At 42.2% G+C, this 20157-nt stretch overlaps 1 protein-coding gene across 2 annotated transcripts in view; it reads left to right on the top strand.

Moving 5' to 3' along the window:
* The window catches only part of fhod3b (formin homology 2 domain containing 3b), a 93551-nt gene extending 73434 nt beyond the window's left edge, over positions 1-20117 (top strand). Inside the window, exons 8-27 of one of the 2 annotated variants that reach the window (XM_030071664.1) lie at positions 66-160; positions 442-585; positions 1001-1248; positions 2775-2894; positions 4468-4539; positions 5184-5291; positions 5428-5562; positions 6099-6149; positions 7178-7368; positions 8274-8846; positions 8952-9874; positions 11173-11331; positions 12027-12209; positions 12535-12654; positions 13609-13770; positions 14241-14431; positions 14648-14840; positions 16367-16553; positions 17536-17697; positions 17891-20117. In XM_030071664.1, coding sequence (XP_029927524.1) covers positions 66-160; positions 442-585; positions 1001-1248; positions 2775-2894; positions 4468-4539; positions 5184-5291; positions 5428-5562; positions 6099-6149; positions 7178-7368; positions 8274-8846; positions 8952-9874; positions 11173-11331; positions 12027-12209; positions 12535-12654; positions 13609-13770; positions 14241-14431; positions 14648-14840; positions 16367-16553; positions 17536-17697; positions 17891-17973 — 4100 coding nt within the window. In that variant the 3' untranslated portion in view covers positions 17974-20117. The remainder of the gene's footprint in view (positions 1-65; positions 161-441; positions 586-1000; positions 1249-2774; positions 2895-4467; positions 4540-5183; positions 5292-5427; positions 5563-6098; positions 6150-7177; positions 7369-8273; positions 8847-8951; positions 9875-11172; positions 11332-12026; positions 12210-12534; positions 12655-13608; positions 13771-14240; positions 14432-14647; positions 14841-16366; positions 16554-17535; positions 17698-17890) is intronic. The other variant, XM_030071663.1, reaches the window with a different exon arrangement.
* The last annotated feature ends 40 nt before the right edge of the window (positions 20118-20157 follow it).

Here is a 20157-nt window from a genome sequence, read left to right as displayed (position 1 = left end):
TGTTAAGCTTTGTTGCTTATAGTCCGTTGTGTGACTTATGATGTGTTTCATGCCTGGTTCTGTAGGCACTAAAATGTGGTCAAATACCATGGAAATCCTGGATGAGAAGGATGGAGTGGACACAGAGCTCCTGGTCTACGCGATGACACTCATCAATAAAGTCAGTGAATACTACTGAACGCCTTCCATATTGCTAGTCTATCAACCAGCAGTATATCAATCAGTCATCCTGCTTCACTCTGCTCTCTGTTTCCCTTTTCTGTTAACCTCTGTCTTTCTGTTTCTCTCATTTATGTTCCCCTCCCACACTTTCTCTGCTGTCCCAGCTGTTCTCGCAGTTAATCTAACATGTGACAGGCGAGATGGTAAAGAACTATAATCATGTTTTGATTGTATGTTTGCATGTATGTGTGTGTGTGTGTGTGTGTGTGTGTGTGTCAGACTCTTGCTGGCCTCCCAGACCAGGACTCCTACTATGACGTGGTGGACTGTCTGGAGGAGCAGGGCATCGAAGCCGTGGCCCAGAGACACCTGAGCAGGAAGGGAACTGACCTTGACCTCATGGAGCAGTTCAACATCTATGAGGTAGGCCAGGAACCCCGCACAACCACCCACCATCACCATAACAAACAGCCATAACCTACACTTCATAATGTGGTCTGGGGGGATATTATATTGATATCTTGGTAAAAGACCACATATTGTATGGAATTTTGTCATCTTTTCATGGTTTAGAGGCTGCATTGTAGTAAAAGGATACAATACACCCATAATCATCCTTAAAATATTGTCAAAATATAATTTTCAAGGTATTCAGTCACAGATGATATTTGATTTTGTCCATGTGGTCCAGCTCTAGTTTACAGGTGTATGTGCTTGTAATTTATCTACAACCGTTCCCCTTACCTTTTTGTAATAAAACCGCAGAATTTTTAACAGTGTTTCAAGGGGATAAGGGTCTTGAAACTGTATTGTAAGTGTCCTTGTGTGTCTGATCCAGATGACTCTTCGCCATGAGGATGGTGATGATGAAAGCCAGTTGCCTCCCAGCGGTCGAAAAGACCGCCGGCGGGCCAGTGTTTGTGGCACAAACGAGAGGCGAGGCCTGGAGAGAAGACGCAGCCGGCGACACTCCCTCCAAAATAATAGAGGCCACACATCCGCCCCAGCATCCCCCAGCAGCCCCCATAATCACAGCAACAGCTTCCTGCCCTTCAGTGGCCAACGCATCGATGACATCAGTGAAAGGTAGGGATGGAGATAAAAAGGAATAGAAAAATGTCAAGCTGGAATGTGTTCAAGAAGGATAAAGGAACTTGATTCTTGCTTCCATTTTGTTTGGACTTGGTCTGATCTTCTTTGTAAATGATCAGCCAAAAGGATTTGTTTTGATTTTAAATTTCTTTTTTTTTTTCTGTCAGTCTTTGTGTGCGCCCTGAAAGGTGGCAATTGAGAAATGAGAACAGAGATTCACAGAATTTCTGGGTCCATGGATCTCTTCTCTGTTTCACAGGAAACAGGTTGACTGCCAGTGTTGTTTTATATTTCAGTCTTGGGCAGATATGTCTATTTTATCCAGAGCCAGTGCAGAGAATTTAATTATATAGTAATAAAATAAAGGCAAAGAAGGGGCTGCTGTTCTGAGGTGACGTTTAAATTAATCGGTTCCACTGAAATTCATCAGCGTCTGTAGCTGATGGAAATAGGAAGCTTCTGTAAACACAGTGATATGTGTGCTTTGTTCTGTCTGCCATAAGTAATGCTTTCTTCAGAGAGAGTGGCTTGAATTAAAACTCTGCCATGCCATGATCTGTTTTATATACAACAAACCTTCTTGACTACAGAAACCACAACTGGTTATTCAGACAAGAAGCAATCTGCAATCTTGTTTAATTACACTGTGGTTTGATTAGATTGGACTTTACCTTATACAGGCACTGGGAAAAAAAAGTTACACAGTCCCGGCTTATTTTATGTGAACATTTGTCCCAGTTTTACTGTAGGTCATAAGTCAGTAGACAAAAGCGCTTTTGAATTTAAACTTTTTTAGCTAGGGATTAATAAAGGTCTTGCATTTAGCCCTTACAAATCACCACATATAGCTGCCTTCTACAGTGCCACAGAGTCTATTATGATTAATGGCTGGACTATTTACCTAGCATACTTACCAATATTTCTGGTACCACTCACGTCTTCAGGTATAGTTGAATTCAACCCAGCAGGTCATACGATACCAGACTAGCTCCCTCCAGTCCAGCACAGGAAATTCAAGCTGCCTTTGAAGATCACTGTTTTCCATATTGTTAATGAAATCCAGACAACCAAGAACTCACATATGACGATGTGCGCCAGACTCCTCTATCAGGATATCACCACACAGCCACAACACTGGTTATTGAATTGGGTGTTTTTCTCGGAATGTTCCTCATTAGAAATGAACATAAAATGCCACAATTTAAGAAATTTTATTTGTAATGTTTTAAGTGTTGCTTGCCAAAGTGTTTAGGGATGTCATCAGGAGAGTGTGTCATAAAAACCTACTAACTTTCTTGGGCTTCTTTCATTGGCTCTTTGTTCTTCCATCTTTTGTTTGTTTTGACAAGAGCTTTTTCATTGCGTGTCACTTCTGTATTGTCTCTGCCCGGGCCATTTTCTGGTGTGTGTGTGTGTGTGTTTTCATGTTGTCTTTGTCCAACTTCTCTTCTCTTCCCTCTCTCCTGCCTACATCCTCCCTCCCCTCATCTCCTATTCTCGACCCCTCCTTCTCATCACAGAGAAGAGGAGAATGAGGAAGAAGAGGAGGAAGAGGAGGAGGGAGAGGATGAGGAGGACGAGGAAGAGGCAGACGATGAAAGTCATCCGGTCACTGAGTCCTCTAGACAGGGCACTCACAGGTATTTTAGGCCAACAGGTTTCCCATAAGTGATGCAGTGTGATGTAGTCTTTTTTCTCCGTCACATTAAAGTATGACTCGGTACACTTTCCTTTTTAGCTCCTCCTCTTGTATTTGTCGTCCTAGTGTGGCTCCAGCGATAACGGACTCCTCTAGCACGTGTTTGAATTTAAAGTGTATGGTCAACATCATCTCTGATGCCAGTGACACTGAAGGGAAGGGAGAATATCTCCGCTCCAAGACCAGGGCATCTTCTCCTGTGTCCGTCCCACCCAAACACTCGGCCTTTAGTCCTTGCCTTGTTCCTGCCCGACAGCCTGACCATGTCTCCCCTGTTGCTTTGAGGAGAGTGCCAGGCTCTGCACTCCCTCTGAGCCAATACATCTCTGCAGCCTCTTCCTCCTCTTCCTCATCCCCCACTAATGGGCACCAGTCTACCCCAGCCTCTCCCTCAAATCCTCTACCTCTCCCCCCTGACTTGAACCACAGCCAGGTGTCTGTTGGGGCCAAGGAGGGTGAGAAGGGCCAGGACAGAGAAAGGAGTTACAGGTAGAGCGCAGGAGCTACAGTTCATCTGTTCATGTTGCATCTCTGTTCCCATTCCCAAACCTCAAAAAGTTACAACGCACAGTCCTCCGCATCACTGATGTCTGTGTCGCTGTGTTTGTCTGGGTAGCTCACTGTACACCCAGCAGAGATATGTCTGTCCTTGTAAGCACCTTCAAAGTAAAAGCAAAGGCAGTGATGGCACAAGTCGAACTCCTTTTTGAGTTGCGATTTGCACGTCCAAATGGCACCTTAAGCAGTTATTTCTGTTGAAGCTTTGTGCTTTGTGCAGTTACACACTTACAGCTTTGTTTGCTGTTTCTGTGATCCTTCAAAAGAGTTTTTAAGGTCACGAAGGCCTGGCACTTTCACATTCCTCATCAGAAGTGATTTATATTGTATCTATCATCTCCAAGTGAACGGTTTGAACAAAAACATATTACTTCCTTTGCTCAGCTGCTGGAAAACAAGATGTTTCTGAGAAAAACACTAAATTTCGCTGACATTTACTGCTCATCTGCCTTTCATTGTCACACTGCACCAAAGTTAATCCAAGACAAGTCCATGAATGATTTCCAACTATAAAGGCTGTGCAAGTTACAATTGACTTTTGTTAGATAGTTGTGTCTCTCCATAGAGATCTGTTGCAATCGAAACAGGATAGGTCGCCAAATCTGGGCTGGCACAGCAGCCCCTCAGCACGTTTCCCCAATCCTGTCTTAGTGTAAGTGATCCCGTGTTCCCCTATGTAGAGGACAATCATGGTGACCTATTAAAAGCTCCTTAAGCAGTCAGATTTATTTGTATTTAGAATGGATTTTATTATTTTCTTGAGAACACGCTGCATTGGCAGAGATATTTCCCTGTTTCTGTTGGCTCTGCTGTCGTGTGGTCTTGCAGCCCTCCTACCTGTGATTACTGTCTCACCACCTTGTCTCTGTGACTAACCCTTTCCTTCTCTTCTGTCTTTGGACAGCCTGATCTGACTGTCCCTATCTTTCTCTTGTCACTGTGCCATCTCTCTGCAGTCACACAGATGCATCACATAAAAACAACTCCTATATGTCTTACTCTGCTAGAAAGCCCTGCTGGGCTGAAAGGTAAGGCCAGAAGTCCTGAGAGTGTGCAAAGGACAAAATACATAATATTTGGTTTTGTGTTTTCATGAATACATATTGTGTGATGCAAACCCCAGGATAAAAAAGAATGCATAATATGCTACTACATCCAATGCATAGCCATTCAAATGCTCCTAAGACAGCAGCGGGGCTGTTGAAAAGATCAGCTTGTGAGGCATTGCCTTGTTGAACACTTTATACCCTGCCTGGCTTAATGGTTGCTCTCTTTTATTACCTCCACATGCTCAGGCAGGGAGGAGCGTGTCAACTGCAGATGCCCTTCAAAGTCTCTTGGCATGGCTTTCATCACAAATACTACTGAATGCCATATCAAGGTTATTCACATCAGTTAGCTCCCTCCTGGCTTTAAAGCTGTGTTATAAAGCTGTGTTATAGTCAACATAGACCCAGCTCTGTGTGAACTGTCCGGCAGTATGACTCTGGAAGGGAAAGTGTCATTATCTAACACTTTGTTGTGCCATTAGATATCACACTTTCTCAGAGCTGAGAGCTCAGGCACATCAAAGCACCTGTTCAGATGCCATACACTCTGCTTTAGCTTGCAGTGGAACAGTATGGTGCTAAGAGACAGCAAAGCATTTCATTTTGAACTCATCTTTTAACAGAATCAGCGCCAATGGCACTCCATACCCTGGCAGGCACCAGGCTTCTGCAACACCCAACCATCGCTTCCCCAGTTCAGTTCCCGCTACACCAGACACCAAACCTGACAGGTCAGCATGTAACTTTTTTCACAGCAGATTTTCAAGTCATGCAATTGGAGTAATGTGAGTAATTATACATTATACAGTTTTATTAAAATACAAAACAATCTTGATCTCACTTTTAACCTCTCTCTTTGGTGAGCAGGCCTGCTTTAGGGGGCTTGCTAACCTCCTCCTACAGACAGCATCAGGAGTCTTTGGCCGCAGAGAGAGAGAGGAGGCGCCTGGAAAGAGAGGAACGCCTGCAGAAAATTGAAAGAGAGGAGAGGAACCGATTCAAGTGAGTCTAAGCTGGCTTGGCATCATGTCAGTGAGGCAGTATTGTTTTTTAACACTGCACCATAAGCTGCTCTACAGTCAGAAAAGAATTTGAAGGCCTGTACCACTTTGCTAAACTGTGTGACATTCAGTGTTGAGAGTTATTGAGATATGTCTGTTTTGGCAGCACTCTTATCAGACTCTTGGGAGATATTCACGAAGCTCCCAAGAGTCTGGACTGTGTCTTTTATTAGGGTCCGCACACACACTCGATCATGGCAGGTGGGCAGTGGGTCTCTGCAAATGCAAATATTCTTTGTTCTCTTGGTTTTGTAAAAGACCCTTAAAGATGTCGGACTTCTGCAAGGCTCATGTGTCTAATTCTGGACTACTATGTTTCTCTGTTTTATTCCCTTGCACTTACCTCAGTTACATGACACTCAACAAGTCTTAGATAATCAGTTTTAGTATTCATGTAAAAGCAAACATGAATTCGCAAAATCTGAATTTGTATGTATGTACTTCCTCATATTCACTCACTTATCTTTCTCTTTCCAGTCGAGATTATGTAGAAAAGAGGGAAGAAGCAAGACAAGCCAGAGAGGAAAGGTGAGTCTTCGTACATTTTATGAGTTTGTCAGTAATGCTGCAATTGTGAAGATATAGACCATAAATACCAAGCAAAGTTTGTAAATGTTCTGAGACTTTATTTTGAAATTGATAGCGTTTAAAAAAAAAACTGAGTTGCACCTAGCCTCTGGCAAAATTTAGGTGTCAGGGCCCCTGCAGGCCTGGTTGGTATTAAGACATCCCAAACATCACAGGACAACATGTGCAATTGTGTGCTGGTGTGTGTGTGTCTGTGTGTGTGTGTGTTAGTGTTCATATGCATGTACAAGTATGTGCAATATATATGGTACAGTTTTAATACTCCCTTTTACTCCTGTGAAGGACTGAGGACGTTTTCTTTTCTTTTTTTTTTTTTTTTGTTAATGTTTTTTGTTTAATTTTTTGTTGCTGTGAGTGTAATTTATGATCAGCGAACACACTCTTTACAACATTTGTTACTTATTTCTTGTGTGGTCATGTATAGGCCTTAGCCATGTGGGTAAATAATAATAACCATAAGAATAACTAAAGATGTCAAACATAATTTTGGCATCTTCAACAAAGGATAGAACTTTCCAGTTGATTAATTCACTTTCAATCTTTTATAAAAACTAGAAACTGAATATTTCATCACTGTTGGCTGAAAAAACTTGCATCTCCAAAATAACATCTTTTCATATTATTTTTATTTAAACACCATGCACTTGGAAAGGGTTTTAGACTATGTAATCCTTCAAACGATTTAAAAATTTAAAAAAACATCAAAATTAGAGTTATGAGGTCTTCATACAACAATGATTTACTGATGACATCAGTAAATCTATCTCTACTTTGCAAGAAATACTTAATCAGTAAAAATAAACACTGCATAACCTATGTTCACCCTTATGTTACTATCTGATTATACCATAACAACAAAAGTCAGAAGTTACTGAGTTTAAACTTGAGGCATTGTCACTTCCAGCAGATAAACATATAGCCAGTGGCATAATCTGCACATTTGTGATAGCTCTCTTTCTCTCTTGCAGATACAAGGCTGTGGAGAGACTCGCCGCAGAGGAGTTTGAGAGGGAGCACGCCAGGGCGCCACCAAGAGGACGGACAGAGATCACTTTGTGTCTGAGTTCCAGCTCTGCCAGCCGCTCTGCATCTCGCTGCGCCACACCTTCAACCATCGTCTCACAGGAAGATGTAGTCGCCAGTCCACCCCAGACACTGGGTAAATGGGGCTAGCCAACCATTTATTCCACATTAGCTCTGCAGAGATATGGGCATGGATGGATTGTAATCTTGGCTTACAGAGCTGGCAGAGACAAGACTGGCCAACAGGGCACATCATGTCCACCTGTCAAACATGCTGGGCTTGGTATTAACACTTGACAGGTGATCTTCACACTGAAATTAGGTTCAGCTGGACTTTAGTTGGCAAGCGTCAATTGAAAATAAATATTTGACTCTTACCTTTAACAAAAAAAAAATATATATATATATGAGACAGTGCTTTTGTAAGAAAATAAGCACAGTTTAATATCTGATTTTTATTTTTCCATACGTAACTAGATACCTAAGTTGCCTAGTTTTAGTAATATGGCTTGAATGCGGTTATGAGGAGACATGATTGATTTGTAGGTAATTTGTCTTTCCTAAAATCAGACTTATGTTTTCTTATGTAACCATGATGTTATTCTGATATTCCACAAAAAAAAAAAAAAAAAAAAAAAAAAAACATATTTTTGCGTTACTGATGTTTTTAATCCTTCAATATTACAGGGGTTTATGTGTGAGAACATGCTACTTTGGTGACTGCTTGAAGCTGATTCAAATGGAACTAGTTTGTAACTTATATCAAACACACAGCACCACTCATATTGTGGCCTACAGTCATGTTGTCATGGTGATGGTTCATGACTATTGATGATTGCTGTATAAATTACTTCCAACGTCTGAAGCTGTACATTGGTTTTAGGCAATTTATCACCCCAATTAAGGATATGTCATGAAGCCATTCCATGCTGTTTTGATTATAAACAAGAATGTTTCTGAAGATTTTCAGATAATATAAAGGAACACAACTGAAATCCCTGAAGTAACATATTGTGCACGTTGTTTTGATTTCTCTTCCAGGAACAGAACGTATCTCAGAGCCAAACCTTGACCCGCAGACCAGAACCAGAAGTCCAGTGCCAGAGTTAACAGCATTAAAAGCTTCCCCCATACCTCCCTCTGAGCCAGACGAGCAGCAGACTGAGACAGAGTCGCCGGCAGAGACAGAGGATGTTTCAGAGACTCGTTCGCACCAGAATGTAGTGGTGGAGCCAGTGTCAGATGAGCAGGCAGGGAGTAAGAAAGAAGAGAGGCAAGGGGAGGAGAGGCTTGATGAAAGTAGACAGTCCATGAATGAGGTAGTGGTAGAGGAGCGGGTAGAAGAAGCTGAGGTAGGTGAGATGGTAGCAGTGGTGGGAGAGCCAGATGTGGACCCAGAGGGCGTGGAAGTGGAGGTCGAGGTAGAGGAGGAGTCGGAAAGGGAGCAGCCAATGGAAAGGGATGTTGAAGACAGTGTACTGCTTAGTGAGAAGGAGAGACAGAATGAGGAAGTGAATGAAAAGGACAATTGCTCTGCATCCAGCATCTCATCAGCTAGTAGCACTCTAGAAAGGGAGGAGCGGGAGGAGAAACTCACCAATGACATTGAAGCAGGTATGGCATGCTGATATTTTTATTCACTTATTTTAGTAAACATGCACCTTTTGCCCTTGAGCACATTACTCAAGTGAAACATTCTTTTTTTTCCTATAACAACAGGACAGTGGACACAGTGCATTCAAGATGCAGATGTAAATGACCAGTGCAGCAAGATTCTCAATAACAAGCGCTTCATGCTGGACATGCTCTACGCTCAGAAGACGCCCAGTGAGGATGAAGGGAAAGTAGGAGAGACAGATACAGAAAAATGTAAATGTGAGAAGGAGACAGAATCCCATGACTCCTCTGTAGCAAGCCTGGCAAGCAGGATCTCCACGCTGGAGGCACAGAGACAAGCCAGAGAGGAAAATGTGAAAAAAATGGAGGTGGGACATCTGGACAATCAGGGCAACGTCCGAGCAGTGGCAGAGAAGTTTGGAGATTTGGTCAAGGGCCTGACGTCTCCTCCTGAGGTAGAGGCCTCAAAAGAGCAGCAGCCTCAGGCAGACAAAGTGGCACCCGCTGTCTCATCACCATTACCACCTAAGAAGGAGTCTGACTACATCTGGGATCAGCTGATGGCCACTCCCAGGGACCTACGGATCAAAGAGATGGACTTCACCGACTTAGGAGACGAGGATGACCTGGACATTCTCGATATGGACAGTGTGATGGGGTCGAGTGACCTTATGCCACCACCTCCCCCTCCCCCCTGCAACCCTGCCCTGCCCCCACCACCACCCTTGTTTGGGTGCCCTCCACCTCCTCCCATCCTTGGCACTATGATGCCCCCACCCCCACCATTTATGGCCCCTATCCCCCCTCCCTCCCCTCAGTTGAGTCGTGGGGAGGCCCCCCTCTTCCAGAAGAAGAAGAAGACCATCCGCCTTTTCTGGAACGAGGTGCGTCCCCTGGACTGGCAGTGTAAGAGCCGTAAATGCTGCAAGGAGTCTCTGTGGTCCAAACTGGAGCCAATCAAACTGGACACGTGCAAGTTGGAGCAGCTGTTTGAGTCCAAATCTAAGGAGCTGCCTGTTACAAAGGTAACTTTGTGGTCATACTGTCACATTATTAAAACACTTTTGGAGACCGGTGTTTTTGCATGTGTTTGTCCTGCTTTATCTTACCCTAGTTTATTTCCTGTCGTGGTTTCACACATACACACATTAGAAGATGCATGTTTAGGTGTTTAGGTGTATTTGACGGAATCAATCTCAACCTGAAGTGAGTAGAAGCTACGATGGAAAAGGCACTGAATCAAATCCTGTCAAAGGTTCTGTCTGCCATCTATGAAGCTGCGTTATTCACTTTCCTTAAATGGCACTCGGAAATAGTCAAGGACATGGTAAGAGACTGTCTGCCTCACCAGGACAGAATAGAAAGCCATTCACAAAGTTGAAATCCAAGTTGAATCCAGTTGAAAATTGGGGCTATCCAACTCCATTTTGTCAGTCTGTGGGCTTCACTGTTCATCTGATGTTTATATCTCCACTGTTATCACTGTTCTTTCATTCACTTGATACTGAAAGCCACTCTAGGAAATTTTACCCGTATGTATTTGGACTGAGCCTTCATACCTTGAAGCAGTTCAGAGAGGGTCAAACTGTTTTGTTTGAATGGTTACAGTTGCATTAGCACAGGTTCTGTTTCCTGTATGAATGGAAGCAGCATGCTAAAGATTCAGCAGGGATCACAATCAACTCAGGTATAATCAAGATATAGAATATCTGACTACCATCACTAGTTTATTAATTAACAAGGAGGAAGCTGGGGTGGTGGAGGGAGAAAAGTGGCACAACCAGTCAACAGCAGCAGGTGACAGGTAGGAAGAAAAGCTCAGGGATGAATGAGGAGCTGTTTGAAGTATCAAACACAATTGGTGTTTGTTTGATCAGCTAACAGTCTGATGCAGGGGTGCTCATGACTAACATATCCTGCCTGGATTAATAAGATGCTACATAATGTCCCTTGAGTTTCTTCTTTGTAGTGGCCTGGTGGAGAAAACTACTACTATTAAGCCATAGTTGGTCTTTTTTTTTGTTTAATGTAATGCTCATTCTCTGCTGTTTTACATTGCACTCATACTTTGATTCATCACATCCTGTGTACACAGAGTGAAACCAGAATTACCTTTGATTAAACAGGGCATATCTACAGCATCTCAAATATTGATAATTGTATACTCTTCTCAGTCATTTTTGTGATTTAGGCGAAATTCTGTGTATTTTTTTCTACAAAATTCTTGCAAGCATTGAATAAGTAGGAACAATTGCCATTAATACATAATCTAGTATGCAACGCTCAATACTCAATCTCTTCTGGTGTTTTCTACCTATCATAGAAAACAGCAGTTGACGGCAAACGACAAGAAATCATAGTCCTGGATTCCAAACGAAGCAACGCTATAAACATAGGCTTGACCGTCTTACCTCCTCCACGCACCATCAAGACTGCCATCCTCAACTTTGACGAGTATGCATTGAACAAGGAGGGCATTGAGGTAAGCCGTGTTTTAGAGAAGAGACGAGGAAACAAATATCCATACTGGCCTGGTGTATTTTAAATCTGGTCTATTGCTGACCCGTCAAACAGTGCATGTTGACTGGGTCCAAAATAAATATAATTTGACTGTATGATGTTTACCAAGCACCAAAATACATGTCCATCTCCATGTTGTTATGTCATGTGATTTTCCATTTGAATTGATGGTTTTGGCTGATCTCATGCAATTAATCATTTTTTTTTTTTTTAAAGGTTAGCTACACATGCATATTTTCAAAACGTAATATTATATAGACTTTTGGAGGACTTCAGATCAGCAGATAATGATTAATGTTGCATCCCTTTGGTATTATGTAACCTGTAGTTGACAAATGTTTTCCTTGGGTTCATTCTCTGCAGAGAGAGGTATTCCTCACCTTTTGTCTTTGGAAGTATGTTCAGGCAGAAAACAAAAGAGGGATGGAAAGTTCAGATGTCACAAATGTTTCCTGGAAAAAAGTCCTTTTTCAACTGCAGAGATCTTAGATAAAGCAGAACCAGAAATACAGGAACCTATTTGTTTTTCTCAGTTTTACTCCCTGATATTACGTAACATCTTAAACATGCATTGAAAACTTTTGACGTATTGATGCTATGGCCTAAGCCTATTTCTCTCTCTCCGCCACTCTCCCCTTCTCCTCAACCTTCTCTTAGAAAATCCTGACAATGATCCCCACAGAGGAGGAGAAGCAGAGGATCCAGGAGGCTCAGCTGCTGAACCCCGATATCCCCCTGGGCAGCGCCGAGCAGTTTCTTCTCACCCTCTCCTCCATCACGGAGCTGTCTGCCCGCCTGCAGCTGTGGGCATTCAAGATGGACTACGAGGTCGTGGAGAAGGTCAGGCCTTTTCCTGTTTGCTTTGTATCACTTGCAGCTACATCACACCTTGAGCTGCACTTTGTTCATACCTCAATCACATTAGGCAAAAAAATGAAATACTTCATGAATCACATGCTGTAGTGATTTTATGCTTCCCTTCCCTCAGCAGCTCACTACACCATCTATTAATCAGGATTCTATCCCCTTTTGATCTTTATCAAGGGGAAAGGAAAGACATAATTCATGAACAGATTTCTAAACAAGAACCAACAACGACAATGTTGCTTCTTGACTTTGTCTAATCACTAAAGTACCATTATATTTGGTCTTCATGCCCCATTAGGAAGTGGCAGAGCCTCTTCAGGACCTGAAAGAAGGGATGGAGCAACTAGAGAAAAACAAGACACTCCGCTACATCCTGGCCACGCTGCTGGCCATTGGCAACTTCCTCAACGGCACTAATGTGAGTAAACTTCAAGATGCTATATCTCACACTTTTATTCTCTGTCACTTTCCTTTACTCACTTCCTCTGCTTCCTCCCACTAATCCCCACCCTCCCACACACACACACCACCATATTCACTTGGCAAGCATAACAGTAGACTCTGTGTGTAAAAGAATGTGCTGTGTGCTGCCTGACTGTCTGCACCAGACTGTGTCCTTCTACAGTAGAAAGTTCTTCAAGGCCTCTGCTGAACCTGGCTCTGTCTGTCTGAGAATGAGGGGGAAAAAAAAGAAAAAAAAGAGAGTGGGAGGGCAACTGCGTGTGTATGTATGTGTATGTATGTATGTGTCTGTGTCTGTGTCTGTGTCAGTGTGTGCCAGGGGTTTCTGTGTCTCTGGCTGCATGCGAATGTGTGTTTCCATCGGTGTGTGCATGCCTGTCATTGTGTGCTGGAGATTTCTGTGGCTGTGTGTATATTTGTGCATGTGTGCACATGCCTCTTTGTGTGTGTGTGTGTGTGTGTGTGTGAACCTTTAACATCCTCAGGGATATGAGAGCCAAACATGCAAGAGGGAAACATAAGTCACCGGCATCAAAACAAGTAGTTCCCGTAATAATGGCTGCCTTTCTATTTTACTGTAACCCATTTAAAATTGGCAGAGGAACAAGGGAGCTCCTGTTAGATTGTGTCTTTCATGATATGTTCTCGGGTTTTTTTTTTTTTAGCTCTGCTGTGGTGAACATAACAATTGGTTGGGTCTGTAGTTGATTGTGGTCTCTGATAATCACAGTCTAATGAATCTACATATCTACTAGCACTCTATTGAGCCCCCATTTTCCGACGTTGCCAAAAAGGAAATTCACTGCAATTTGGCCCTCACGTAAGGGCTCTTGATTTTTTTCCCCCTTCATTTTAGAGTTTTTTCTGCCCCGCATTACAAGTGTGTTGCTGTGTATTCCTGCATCTTTAGGCTAAGGGCTTTGAGCTGAATTACTTGGAGAAGGTTCCAGAGGTGAAGGACACGGTTCATAAGCAGTCCCTGCTGCACCACGCCTGCTCCATTGTGGTGGAGAAGTTCCCAGACAGCTCCGACCTCTACTCAGAGATAGGAGCTATCACTCGTTTGGCAAAGGTTAGCCCAGTCCACAGTTTTTTAAAATATATTATGAATTACGGTGTGCTGTTTTGAAATAACCACAGAATAAAGGCGATAGCTAGTATTCATTAAAAATGCACTGTGCAGAATTACCATGTGTCAATTTAAGTGAGCCTTAAATTTAGCCTCAGTTAACAAAACGTGTAATAGGCACATAGTTCAATGTTTACCGTGTATATGGTTGACATGGTCGGACTGATTCACTCATAATTTCTATGCTTATTGTATATTTGGTTAGTTGACTCCAAAGGGTCCTCACTTCGACCCATGGCAATTTTTCATAGTGCACCTTTAAGTTTAAGAAGGGTATAATTTCATGGTAATATCCAAATTATAATTACTAGCTGAAAATGGCACATCCATTGAAGCAGCTGCAGGTGGGACATTTATTTTTTTTAAAAAAAACAACAGCATGAAGTGAATTCTGTCCATCCTGCTGTCCTCAGGTGGACTTTGACCAGCTTCAGGATAATCTGGTGCAGATGGAGCGAAGGTGCAAAGCATCCTGGGATCACCTCAAGGTTATCGCGAAGCATGAGATGAAACCAGCATTGAAACAAAAAATGTCAGACTTCCTAAAAGACTGCGCAGAAAGAATTATTATTCTGAAGATTGTACACCGAAGAATAATGAACAGGTACATGCGCTTGTAGATCACATATCATTAAATATCATGTCAAGAGTGTTTAGCACTGTTTCCAGTGTCATTTATCGCCATTCAAAGTGTTCCACTGTGATGTTTTGTTAATTTCCAAATATGCTGTTGTACGTAGTCGATTACCAGCCATGGCTTTTATTGTGGAACCACTAATGGATTCCTAGAGTGATGTAATGCTTCTCTACACACCTGCAGGTTTCATGCATTCCTGCTTTTCCTGGGTCATCCAATCTATGCGGTGCGTGAGGTCAGCATCCATCGCTTCAGTAAGATCCTCAGTGAATTTGCCCTGGAGTATCGCACCACAAGAGAGCGTGTGCTCCAGCAGAAACAGAAGAGGGCCATCCACCGAGAGAGGAACAAAACCAGGGGGAAAATGATAACAGATGTAAGTGGTCTTCACCAAGTTCCTCTTCTTTGTTTTGCTTGTATCACCTCAATCATTTTTTATGGAACAGTCTGGGTTTCAGTTCCTTAAACATTCATTGTTAAATCCCACCAAATGTGTCCATTTTCAGACACCACATACATTTGTAATGACATCAGTATTGTTCCTCGGTACTCACATGTATAGTCAGTTACTGTAACAACAATCAGTGAGTTGTTTTCAGTGTATCCAATTCTGTAGCAGCAGCAGGCTGAGGCCAGGCCAAACACCTCCCTGCATGATTAAAATCCCTTAAACCCCCAGGAGCCTGCTGCTGGGAGTGGAGTCCACAGCCAGCCTTGGCAGGGGCCTCTCTCTGTTCAGAGGGACCCTAATTCAATCACTGTGTGAAAATCCAAGCATTTGGATATTCCTGAAGGAGAAATAACAAGCCTCAAACCATAACCATGCTCCTCTGACCAAGACGTGAAATTTTACATAGTGGTGTATAGATGTCACAATTATTTACGTAGTTGTGTTTTGTTTTTGTGCTTTGCAAAACCAATCCCTTTTTTCTTGTATTAGTTAGAACTCAGTTAGAATAAACTTGAATTAAGAATAAGGCTGTTTTCTACAAAGTTGACATGTTGGAGATACAAGGTGTTCACCCAACAACAGCAATATATCAGCCAATATAACACACATTTGATAACACATCCCATGCATTTCTTCATCTTTATCCCTTTAGAGTGAGGATGATGATGATAGTGAGGTAGGGGTAAGTGTGTGTGTGTGAACACATGCATGTGAATGCTTATTCTCTGATGTGACTAACAGTGAACGCGACCACAGTTACACTGACAGTGTTTGAATCTTTTTTTTTTTTCCCACCACGTTGTCTTAAATCCCTACAATAAAATAAATATTTATGAGTAAATTAATAGAAGGTGAGTCATTAGCAAGACTGACAGGCTCTGTGTGTGTGAACCTGCATGAATGAGGAAGCGAGACGGTGATGACAGGGAGAGAAAGAGACGTGGTTGCATGTTGTCTGTGGGGCTGTTGAATGAATCACACTAGAGGGAATGGCTGTCTACAGAGCTATACTTCCTGGTTGAAATTAATCTGGATAATGGACCTCAGGGGGACTCGGGGTTGAGTTCTTGAACCTAAGTGAGGCCCACATGAGAACCTGATAGTTAGTCAGCTGGCTTGTCTGCACCGATGCTAGAAATACTCTCAAGAACACTTAACTGATACCAATCCATCATTTGTGTTCGTTATTATAGGATGACACACTACTCACGTGGAATAAACCATGATTTCAGAATAATGTGTGGCATGTGATGAAATGACTAATTGTAAGATAGAGCTTAATGTGTTACTACAATTAAAAATTAAAAACTAACCTGAATGAGATTTATTTTTTATTTTTTTATTTTATTTTTTTTTGTGCCAGAGCATGAACCTGAATGTCACTGTCTCTTACTCATAAAGTATCCTAACCTTTGGCTCCATTGTTTCCTCTCTGCATCATCCTCCCACAGAGTGGTAAGTTTGGTGGAGCCTCGTCAGACACACAGGAGAGTCAGCCTCAAGGTATCCAGTATGCCGAGGATGCAGCTGAGCATGAGAATATGAAGGCGGTGCTGAGGAGTAACCTGCAGGGTGGTGACAGCGGGACGTCCACAGTGCCTGGTCTTCGCACACGGACCAGAGCCAGCAGCACGAGAGGTCAGTCTCTTTCAGGAACCGCCTTTAACATGATAGAGCCAACTTCACAAAGCCTCTGCAATTTTTTATATGAGCATCTTTATCATCATTATAAACTTAAGAAAGGAATGACTTGACTAATCATCATCCCCGTCCCAGCTGTGGTTAGTAAGCTTCTCCTCTGTACAGAGTAAAAAGCCTAGCAGAATGTCGCTTATTATTGTGGGAAAATAAAATGAAGCTATTAAAACCCACCCGCTGTCCCCTTGAGTTGTCCATCTGAATTTGGACAGGAAAGGGCAACCTGTTAAAGGAATAGTCCAACGTTTGGGGCAAAATCACCTTTTTCTGACTTCTCAGACTCAGAGATTTTTGATAGCATTTTCACTTCTGTACATCCAGTGGTTTGGTTTCTATGCGTAGCGTGTCATGTTAGCTTAGCAGAAAGACTTCTATGGGAGTCATTAGCCTTTGAAATGAATGTCTTGGAATTCAAAAAAAAAAAAGTAAATTAAAAACAAGTCATTTTAAGAGAAGTTCATTTGTGGTGGATCAACCTATACCTTCAGTCGTGGTTGACAGAAGGATAAATGTGTTTCAGATGTGTACTTCAAATACACAGGATGCACTGTGTAAATAAGACAGCTTCGGAGTTGCTGTAAGGTTTGTTTTTTCACTTTGACTAATGACGGTGAAAACAGAAGTCCAAGGAAATAGGGGCTTCATCAAGGCTAAGTGGTTAGTGAGGTCATCCATCAGCCAGAGAGCTGGGGTCTAATCCCCCTTGTGGCCACAGCGCTCCAGGAGCGCCGTGCCTGGCTGTCGTCACACGCCAAACAGCGAGAGCAAAATGAACTCCTCCCTCGGTGGTGATCAGTCAGTTCTATTAAAATAATCCTGCCTCACATTTTTAAGTTCATCTTTCCTATTTGCATTTCCTTTAACATCGCTTTGACAATGTAGTATGCCTATTGTTTTCTTAAGTGCTGACCTTATTTGTCAGGGCGTATTCCCCCATGGTGCACTGCAAACGACGACCCAGTGAATTGCACAGATGATACAGCTGATGAGATCATGGAGAGGATTGTAAGGTCAGCCACTCAGGGGCCCAGCCAGCGGACACAGCCTCGCGAGAGGAAAAGGTCCCGAGCCAACCGTAAATCATGTGAGTTGATATGAACTGTATGTGCACTTAAGGCAGAGCTTGGAGTAGTGGCATAATTCATTATGATACAGGCCAAAATACCGTACACCAAAAAGGTCATAAACATAATAATACATTTATCTAAAGCTCCTAATATTATATTCCATTTTCTCACTCTTACTCCCCATAATTTCTTTTCTTCCTGGCTACACAGTGAGAAGGACACTGAAGAACGGTTTGACGACGGAGGAGGCCAACGCTCTTGGCTTGTCCAGTGGTTCAGAGATGCAGGTGTGAGGTGGACCACTGGACATAAAGACATCTGAAAGCCCTTCCACTGCCCCTCACATGCACACGCCCAACCTGGCAACCCACTCCACTGTGGCTCGGCACCACCCCGCCAGCTTTGATGAGTTGATCTCATCTTTATGCGTTTTGGTTTACACAGGCTTGACACGAGCGCTTCCTGAAGAGAGAGAAAGAGTGGTTATAGAAGTTCAGAAAAGGCTCAACAAGATTTTTTTTTTTTTTCATGTGCTGACAGGCAGAGAGGGCAGTAGACTGAGCTTCCACTCTCAGGAACAGAACGCTGCATTCAAACCACTAAGCTTTGCTGTTGCTGGACAAATATGGTTGATGTGAACTCGCAAGGCTTCATCATATTCGCCTTTTGACCATGATCTTTCATAGAAACACTACACAGGTCACCCACATAAAAACACAATTTTTTAAGGCCGAGGTAGAGTTGGACGCCTTGTGCTTGAATCACTGTGGCCTTGACTGAATCCAAAGGGCTGAACGATCTGTGGTACGGAGCATGGCACAGACACTAAACTCACCACAAGCTGTTTTTGGTTGGGTTTGGTGTCAGCCTTGCAGCTTTAGTGATAGACAAATGAAGTTGATAGACATTTAGTTTATCTGTTGATGGATTGGTTTTGTGCAGAGGTTATGGTTCTGTTTTATACTACTGTGGTAGTTTTTGTGTTTATATTCATTTATGCTCAAGAAGGTGCTCAGATAAGGAATAATTGCACTGGATGTAGAAGTTGGGTATTGAGGGAATGTGAAATCCTTGACACTGATGAACCACTCAGACATCTGACTATAAAAAAAATACTCCTTACGGTTTAGCCAGCAGTTAAAATAGTAGCACAGTTTTCTTTGTGATGTCTAATGAAAGTGCGCAGATTCCATCATCGCAGATGTACATACAAAAACTTTGTCAATTGTGTACAGGCAAAAAAAGTCATTTTTTTCTAGATGAGAAGGAATTACCAAACAGAGCAGCAGAAGTGCAAGCATTTTTAAAGGGCACAGACGTTGAGAAAGAGAATGTTTAATACAGTTACTGTGGGCGAGACTGATGCATCAACAGAACTGATGATACCACTAGTTTTAGACTCATGCTCATCATGCAAACTGATTTTTTTTCTTAAACAAATATAGACACATTGCATTATGTGAACTATTGTCACTGATGCGGATCATTGTCTCCATGATTGTACTTCTAATATAACTGAAGAGTTGGAAATAGCAGAAAAAGACAGGAGCAACCTTCATTATGCTATGTAGTTATTTTAAAGAAACTATGAGCTGCAAATTTCAGAGTGCCTTTCAAAGACATTTATTTATTGAGACATTTTCAGGGACATTCAAGAAAACGTTACTATGACAAATGCGCAGTCTGTGAGAAATGAGAAGTTAATATTACAATGTGCATCATTCACAAACTGTGATTTGTTGTCATTTTTAACCAGTGTTTTTAACATGTCCTGGCAAAATTACTTCCATGGTATCTCTTGGATCAAATAGTTTGTTATGAAGGTAGCTTTAAAATATTTATGTGGATTTAAAGATTGGTTATGCACATTAGCTGTATCCTGTTGCCTTACTGTAGAATTTGGGCATGCATTTCCCCTGAGCTTTTTCCACAAGACCTTGGTAAGATGTAACACATTAAGCAAGGCCAAATTGACAAGTGGTTCAACTGCCATCATTGGAGATTTTGTTTCGGTATTTGTAGAAGTATAACCCTCCCCCCACATGCACAAACCCTTTGAATAAGAGCAACAGGTGTTATGTGACAATTAGTAATACAGATGCACACATGCATATCTATACTCAAATCCAATTCTGACATTTATTAAAACAGAGGGAAGACCTTCTTTTTTAAAAGCTTCTCTATATGTATGGTATGTCCAATATTGAGCTCATTGTGCTATGAATTCATTTGGAATGGCCTCTGCAAAATTTAGATCATGCCTAATTCAAGTTTTAAGTTTCAAGATAATTTTACCCACCCGCAAAATTGTCACTGTGATGGAAGCATAGCCATTGCAAAGAAACAAGAACCTAGCGCGTCATCTTGATAAAGCCACATTAAAGCACACCAGCAGCACGTATTGGTTTCACATTTTTCTTGAGAATTTACTGAAAAAGAAAAAAACTGTTCAGCACCTTAGAGGCAATGTGTAGCAT

Source organism: Myripristis murdjan, chromosome 16 (genome assembly GCF_902150065.1).
Source record: "Myripristis murdjan chromosome 16, fMyrMur1.1, whole genome shotgun sequence".
NCBI lineage: Eukaryota > Metazoa > Chordata > Actinopteri > Holocentriformes > Holocentridae > Myripristis > Myripristis murdjan.
This window is presented reverse-complemented; position numbering and strand designations above follow the sequence as displayed.